General features: G+C 38.3%; 2 protein-coding genes across 7 annotated transcripts in view; one reads left to right on the top strand and one right to left on the bottom strand.

Moving 5' to 3' along the window:
- kcc (solute carrier family 12 member kcc) overlaps positions 1-6,784 on the top strand; it is a 40,532-nt gene extending 33,748 nt beyond the window's left edge. For 3 of the 6 annotated variants that reach the window (XM_018035077.2, XM_018035075.2, XM_018035079.2), the window contains 3 exons: positions 440-765; positions 2,107-2,246; positions 2,363-6,784. In XM_018035077.2, the coding sequence (XP_017890566.1) occupies positions 440-765; positions 2,107-2,246; positions 2,363-2,454 (558 nt within the window). In that variant the 3' untranslated portion in view covers positions 2,455-6,784. The remainder of the gene's footprint in view (positions 1-439; positions 766-2,106; positions 2,247-2,362) is intronic. The other 3 variants (XM_026818776.1, XM_026818775.1, XM_026818777.1) reach the window with 1 other exon arrangement.
- A 1,021-nt stretch (positions 6,785-7,805) lies between these two features.
- The window catches only part of LOC108631194 (putative chitinase 2), a 1,820-nt gene continuing 1,124 nt past the window's right edge, over positions 7,806-8,501 (bottom strand). The window contains exon 3 of the mRNA XM_026818761.1: positions 7,806-7,811. Coding sequence (XP_026674562.1) covers positions 7,806-7,811 — 6 coding nt within the window. The remainder of the gene's footprint in view (positions 7,812-8,501) is intronic.

The following is an 8,501-nucleotide window of genomic DNA, read 5'->3' as shown; positions in this document are numbered from 1 at the left end:
TTTCCATAAATTTTCAATTTTCTTTGACGTTGTACTATAAAAATATTTTCAACAATTATCGATCTTTATTATCAAAGCCCATTAATCTTTAGTCTAAAATTTAATATTGGATAAGACGATTATTTATTACAAAAGAAACAAATGTTTCAAGACGCTTTAAGCAATTAGAAAGGAAAGAGCCAAGTTAAATTACAACTCAACGAGATGTGAATCTGATCATCCCGATCATTCCGACCGTGAAACTGAGACGTTTCAGCTTTTGATTGGCACGTTCATAGCCGAGAATGCTACCATTTTAACGATCGTTCATTTAGTCAGATCATGATAGAGTGCTTTGACGCTAGAGTTAGTCTTGACTGTCTTCCACTGCATCGGGACTCATCGTCAGTGATGCCTCGTATATATGTCGTATCGTCAACAATCTTTTTCCATGGTCTAGGTACAGGCGATTGTGGACCATCACCATAACGTGGACGTTAAGGTGGCGACCAAGGTGAGATTCCAGGAGCCTGGCAGCCAGAATCCGAACGCGGCGATGGACGAGGCGCAGGAGAAATTGGTGCAAGAAACCGAGGCTGGCAAGGAAGGCGAAGCAGACGGTGGCAACGAGGCAATGGAAGATGCCAAAGAAGGCAACGACGAAGAAACGAAGCTGATCGGCGGATCACCCAAACAGGAGAATAAAGAGAATACCGAAAAGGAGGCGAAAGAGAACGAGGAGAAGAAGCCCGAGAGTCCCGAATCCAAGAAACCAACTATTACACCGTACGTATGATTTCGAAAATTTATCATTTATAGCCACAGTAAATGAAATGTTTACCTGATCCTTCTTGAAACATAGAAATACATTCACTAATAATGAGAACCGCGTAACATTAAAATCATGTGAAAAAATAATTGAAGGGGTACCCCTTGGAAAAATCTCGGAAAAATCGAAAATTTTTTTTTGTTGTTTATTATTAGCAATGTTCTTCCGACGTCTGATTTTTTTTTAAAAAATGCGTTTCTAAAGTGCATAAACTTTTTGGATTGACTGTATAGCCAATATATCCTTAACCGCACATCGACTTTCAACTTCACACATAGACTTCCTTGGACGTTATACTGAGGAAAATTTGAACAATTTTGTTCTTACCATTTCCCTAAGGCACTTTAGATTTCCATAAATTTTCAATTTTCTTTGACGTTGTACTATAAAAATATTTTCAACAATTATCGATCTTTATTATCAAAGCCCATTAATCTTTAGTCTAAAATTTAATATTGGATAAGACGATTATTTATTACAAAAGAAACAAATGTTTCAAGACGCTTTAAGCAATTAGAAAGGAAAGAGCCAAGTTAAATTACAACTCAACGAGATGTGAATCTGATCATCCCGATCATTCCGACCGTGAAACTGAGACGTTTCAGCTTTTGATTGGCACGTTCATAGCCGAGAATGCTACCATTTTAACGATCGTTCATTTAGTCAGATCATGATAGAGTGCTTTGACGCTAGAGTTAGTCTTGACTGTCTTCCACTGCATCGGGACTCATCGTCAGTGATGCCTCGTATATATGTCGTATCGTCAACAATCTTTTTCCATGGTCTAGGTACAGGCGATTGTGGACCATCACCATAACGTGGACGTTAAGGTGGCGACCAAGGTGAGATTCCAGGAGCCTGGCAGCCAGAATCCGAACGCGGCGATGGACGAGGCGCAGGAGAAATTGGTGCAAGAAACCGAGGCTGGCAAGGAAGGCGAAGCAGACGGTGGCAACGAGGCAATGGAAGATGCCAAAGAAGGCAACGACGAAGAAACGAAGCTGATCGGCGGATCACCCAAACAGGAGAATAAAGAGAATACCGAAAAGGAGGCGAAAGAGAACGAGGAGAAGAAGCCCGAGAGTCCCGAATCCAAGAAACCAACTATTACACCGTACGTATGATTTCGAAAATTTATCATTTATAGCCACAGTAAATGAAATGTTTACCTGATCCTTCTTGAAACATAGAAATACATTCACTAATAATGAGAACCGCGTAACATTAAAATCATGTGAAAAAATACCTTGTAAAAGGAGAGTAAGGTGTATGAATGTATGTATATTTGTAATATTCAGGGACGAAGGTGACGTAAGGCGTATGCACACTTCCATTAAACTGAACGAGGTGATCGTGAAGAAGAGCAAAAATGCTCAACTAGTTATCCTGAATCTTCCTGGACCACCGAGAGACACCAGAATGGAGCGCGAATCGAATTGTATCCTTTTCGTTATTTCTGATTCTACGAGAATCTAATTATTGATCACTTTTCAGTCTATCTCCATTTTATTCATATAATTTATCGTTTTAAATTCCTTGACTGACCACCCGCAGACATGGAATTCCTCGAAGTGCTCACTGAGGGTCTCGAGAGGGTGCTAATGGTGCGGGGCGGCGGACGGGAGGTGATCACCATCTACTCGTGAACTAGATCAGCCGTCAACGAAGTGATCGCAAGGCGACGGCCGCGATCCAGTTTACTTCGGGAAGACCTAAAAACTGACTCCACCCTAGGGAACACGTTGCTCTTGTGCCATTGTCTGAGCAGTCACTTGCGTTTCGCGTTGTGAGACACACGCCATTCACACATTCGACATGTACACAGTAAACACACTAAACACACGATTACCGAAATGAAGAAGACGAAGAAGAAGAATGACGATCGACGACGCTGTTTCTGCGGATTTAGTTAAAGAAAGAGAAAAAGAAAAAGAAAAAAAAAAAGCGAAGAGAAAATGGAGAAACTTTACCTACTCTAAAACTAAGTCGACCCTCTTTGGTGAAGGCCAAAAGTGACATGCCAAAGGATAAAGATGATTTCCCTCGAATGAATTTCACGCGTAAACTAGGAACTAGTAGGATCTATCTCATTTTACACTCGTATCCCTTTTCCGAGGCTAGAGACTTTAAACGAGAAGAGAACAAATAAAATTGATTTTTACCTGTACGGCCGCGAGACAGTCTGCACAGAGAGCTGCACACGGAGAATGCACTTAACAGATTCCAGTTTTCTGGGGAAACAAGAGCTCCGAGAAAATTCCTTTTCAAAGTTTCAATCCCCCAGCCGACGGAATCCAGGGAACGAAAGTAAAGCGAACTGTAAACGTGGAAGGAATTGGTGCCTCCTACATGAGCAGAAAATAAAAACGAAAATGCGAACTCCTTGAAACTCCGACGGAAGAACTTGTAACCACCCATTTGAAACGGAAATCAAAATTTTTTTGGTCCGAGGCTAAGATCGAAGCATCTACGAAAACCACTGCCAGAATTCTTTCTAAATGCTTCGCGTTTAACCAAAGACGCGAGAGGCTCATTTTTCTACACGCATTGTCGTTAAACATAGAGAGTATATAATTAAATAGGTATGTATGATTCTACTGCTTATATAGGTGAAATTTAGGGTAGCCTAGGGATAGCGCGTGGTTCGATTAACGGGGCGCGGAAATAACGCGCGGCGAAAGTTTGGACGAACGTTGCCAGCGTTGAACGGTTTTATGTGGACGCAGGACGTTGAAAATAATAATAACTATAATAATAATTATAATAAAAGTATATTGTGTCCCCGAGATAGAGAATGGAATCCTAATTAATAAAACTGAAACACGTGAAACGTTATTATAATAAATCTGATAAATCAGGAGCAAACTCATACAATAAGTACATTTGCCAAGAGGAAATAGTGTATAATTTAAGTGTTCATTCAAAATGGATTCATTTTTCAACAATTCGAACAGGAAATGACAGTTATTAAAAACACAATAATTTCTCGCATCGCTTCAGTCGCTGTGGTAAAAAATAATCTCGACCTATATTGACAAAAGTATGTTACTGCCATAACAAGATAAAAAATCCATTTGTCGATTAGGATTGGTACGATGGTAACGGGATCGATACCAAGGGATTAGAAATTTGAGAAGAAGGAGAATGGTAGCGCTAGTGTATCGGGAATAAACTAAACTTTGTATCGCTTGACATCGATATAACGTCAAGAGTCTAATAGCAATACGAGTTTCACTTGAGAGGGCGAGCAAGACATTAACAAAAAATAAATTAAATACACGACTTCGCGTCGCAGTATCGCTGAAACATAGAATCTACCTTACGGTTAAACAATTCTAACGCTAAATGTCCTAAGGAAAGTACGTATAATAAATACATATTCATGCATAAATCGTGAGATCCTCTTCGAGTTACTACGTAATGATTCGCGTTCGTCGTATCGATATAACACGAGAACTAGCAATAGTAGAACTTAAACCATAGAATTCGGATTTCTTAATGTAACGAATTAAAAAGAAAAAAAGAAAAAAAAATATCGTACGCGGAAGTTTTGAGACGCAGGTAGTTGTAGATGGTCATTGCCGACAGAGCGTAAAAGTTTTCACGTGAACTTTGATTTTCATTATGAAATAACTTATGTCGAAGAATGCACAATCAAACAGATAAAATTACTTCAGAGATAGTTCGAGAGATTCGACTAATCCTCGTAAGTATTAAAACCGTTCCGGTTTATCTAAATCCACGGATTTACATTTCGTCAGTAAGACGCGACGAGTTAAACAGCACTCGAAGTTCTGAGGACGAGAACGATCTTTTAACGCCGCGGTATAATCTAAAATAAAATAAAACAAAAAAAATGTTGGCGAAGTCTGCCGATCTAAGTACGCACACAGCATTACTGATATAAATCTCCTTTCATTCTCACGCATCGTTTTATAATAATATAATATATGTATCGCAATAGGTAAAAAATGTCTTTAAAGAAAAGAGAGAAAAAAAGGAAATACATCTCGGCATTGCGTCCCCATAAAGGTTCAAGCCGTAGCGTTTCCAACTGGCGCCGCGAACAAAAAAGACGACGACGACAAATGGGACGAAAAAAGTAAAACACGGCGAGAGCATTTCACGCATTACTCCTTCAGGACTGAACGAATTCCCTTCCGTATTTCCATTAAATTAATATTATACATACGCATGTACTTCTCGACCTGTTGCGCGTCGAAATCTTCGTCTAGATTCGCGTTTGTACTGTCCAAGGCCTACCGGTCCGATTCACCGCTCTAGCGAGTCGTTTAAGGGAAAAATAAGGAAAGAATCGCGATCCCAGAAATCTCGAAAAAGAACCTCGTATGGTTGCCTGCTAAGGATTACGGCAAAAGTGAGTCAACGTTCTTCGGGAGGATAAGTGAACGGCAGTGAAGAAGAATTTTCGTGATAGAAAAGCGGCAGAAGCTTGGGACTTTTACTTGAGGAGAGATTCTATTCGAGAAACGATCGTCACTGTTACTATTGCACTTCCTCCTCTTAAGAATCTTGGTCGAGCCAATGAATGTAAAACAGTCTGAGAAAAGAATAGAAGCAGGTATCTGGCATTAATGGGTTAATCGATTTTCATCGACGGGATAGCGTGTAGCGTTGTAATCGGTCGCATTTAAGTGTCGTGTGTATGTCACGTTTTCATTGCGCGGTCCGAGGCTCCTTCGGCCGCGCCTCATTTTTAGATAGGCACTATCTAATATATATATATAAATATAAATATATACATATATGACGAATAGTTTATCTATAAAAGGAGAGTAGAAGCCGAGACGAACAAAGGACTTCTAAAAGGCAAGAGATGGGAAGAAAGTAATCGTATGGAACGAGTGAATCTTATTGAGCTCGTTTATATGCGCTGTGTCTACTTAATTGAAAATTGCGGACCGCGATTATGGCCCGGGTAAATAGAAGAGAGGTTTATCGAAACGAGAGGAGTCGAGCACTCGGCGAACCTTCGACTGGCTATAATAAACGTCACGAGATTGCACGCGGATCTTCCCTTTTTTTATATGAATCCAGTGTTTGGCTAAGACGTGATTCTTTTATTCCGTTGGAGGCGACAATGTACTTAATATTCATCACTTAACCAATGTAATGGATCACTTCATAAAATGAGTCTGTTAGTAGAACGGAAGATTGACTAGTCAGCTAATGCGGCGGGTTACTACTTACTCTATTATATTCTTTCTCGTAATTTTCTTAACACTTAACGGAATGAAGCAGCTTGCCAGTTGACTTTCACTCATTAGCTAGTGCAAGTTAAAAAATAGTTTAAAATCCTGAGACTCTTTGTCAAGAAGTAACAAGATCGGTCAAAAGCGTGATAAGACGAGATATTATCTTATCTTCTTTATCTACCTCATCGCCAGTACGCGTTGAATCGAGAAAAGGACAGATAGGGGGTGTTTAAAAATGAGAGGGGGAGAGGATCGTTCAACTGTTTCCATCTTAAAAAGAAGGAGGAATTCAGCGAAGTTCGCGAGACGCTCGACTCTATCTCCGTCTATTGTCCACGATGTTGCGATATGTACTTTCTAATTTTAATACGTTAATCACTTGTCGATTACCATATATTTTATGTGTACTTGCCTATCTGATAGGCGTCGACACTGCATAGTTTATATGAGACATGTTGACTATGAGAAAAGTTTATCGCGATAAATGGTCAAACGACAGATGAATATAAAGAAACGAGGAAAGAATGACGAAACTGTTTCAGATAAAACGTTAAAAAAAAAAAAATGTGTTGTACATAAATAGATAGACTTTAAGGGGAGCGAAAGAGGGAGGAGAGAAATGAAAGGAGGAAGATTTGTAAGACACGGTTCAATAGAAAAGGAAGATAAGGGGAGAGACACATCGTTTTCATAGATCAAACAGTATTGCAGTACGTTCTGCTGCCGCTTTAATATTTTACTATGTCATATTTACTTGAAAGAAATGCACAATTCACCATATGGACACGCATACATACTACGTTCACGTAAACGGTAAGACGAGAATGGGACAGAGGAAAGAGAATTAATCAAGATTGATTACAAACAAAACAAAAATATATATATACATATATATACGAGAAAAGAAATATATAAAGATATATATACACCTGCGAGCTTGGCATTTGTCGGGGACTTGACAAAATACAAAAGGAAGAGGAAACAAGGAATCACGTGTAGTCGGCAGCGACCGTGGCCTGTTGCGAACGGGGCTCCTCGCGTTCTGGGTTAAATCACAATATAGGCTGTGAGATGCGAGCTAAAAGCAGCAGATAAAACTTGCTCGAGACCTCAATCATATGTGTCAAATCAAGCGTCAGATACTATATACATACATACGCGTATATTATACTTTTAAACCTTAATATCTCGTTTAAAAAAGAAAAACACAAAAAAATGGAAAACGATACACTGAGTCGAACCCCCTAACGACGAAAACAGAGAGAAATGACGGAAGGAAGAAACCGAGATTTATCCTTGCTCGTGCGGACACTTACTTAGTTTTTCCTCTTCAGACACATCGTACAGACTAAATTGACACACGTATATACACGCGTACATTGCATGCGTACATGCACACACACATACATACGTACATACATGCATACATACATACGTTTAGCATTCAAGTTAAAAGAGAAGAAGAAGAAGAAGAAGAAGAACACTGAAGAGATAGGAGAGCGAGAGAGAAAGTTCGTGTGCGTGTGTGTGTATGTGAGAGCGTTGTGAAAGCGAAAGAGATAACGTTAACTGTTGAAGATAAAACGACAAAAAAGAGATGAGAGATTATAAGAAAAGGAATGCGACGAAATGCGTTGCGAAATATATGTATATATAGATATGCACATATATACGAGTCTAAATATATGTGTATATATGTATATGTATATGGAGAGGAACAAATATGAGATATATTTGTAGATATGAACACTTTAGCTATCTGATTAGCGTATGTAATAGAGTCAATACTGTGAACAAAAAAAAAAATGAATTACCTATAAACTTTATCCCTTATACCCTTTTAGATTATTGTAATTAACTTATGGAAGATGAAATATAACGGATGAAGAAAACTATATCTGCGATCAGATCGATTAAATAAATAAACGACATACACTTAACTGATCTCTGGCTTACGATTTCTTTAATCTTCCCAGATTACCTCTATACTTTACATCTGGTTGATAAATAAGTTCGTTGTTTTTTATTTCGGCGCAGTTTCATTCCGAACTGCATTTGACGATCTTATTTTATTAGCAGCAAGTGTTATATAGACTTCAGGTTGATTTGTTTCGTTAAAAATATTTGCTTGATATCGTAACGTTTGTCAAATATGCACAGAAACTGATCGTGTAGGATATTAACATAACAATTACATTTAAAAGTTGTTATTCAGCTGATCCAGTTACTCAAATAAATGACATCACTATGTATATACTTATCTAAATATACATATCTGTATATTTGTACATGTATATGTAAATATGTATAGAAAGAAATAAGTATGAAATATGTATGTAGATATGAATACTTTAGCCACCTGATTGGCAGATGTAACAGAGTCAATGTTTTGAACAAGAAAAATGAATTACCTATAAACTTTATTTTTATATTACGCATTTAGTTCATTTTAATTAACTTATGGTGGAGGAGAAAAG

Source organism: Ceratina calcarata, unplaced genomic scaffold, assembly GCF_001652005.2.
Source record: "Ceratina calcarata isolate Rehan_Ccalc_2016 unplaced genomic scaffold, ASM165200v1 scaffold86.2, whole genome shotgun sequence".
Lineage (NCBI taxonomy): Eukaryota > Metazoa > Arthropoda > Insecta > Hymenoptera > Apidae > Ceratina > Ceratina calcarata.
Note: the sequence above shows the minus strand (reverse complement) of the source record. Positions and strands in the feature narration are given on the sequence as shown.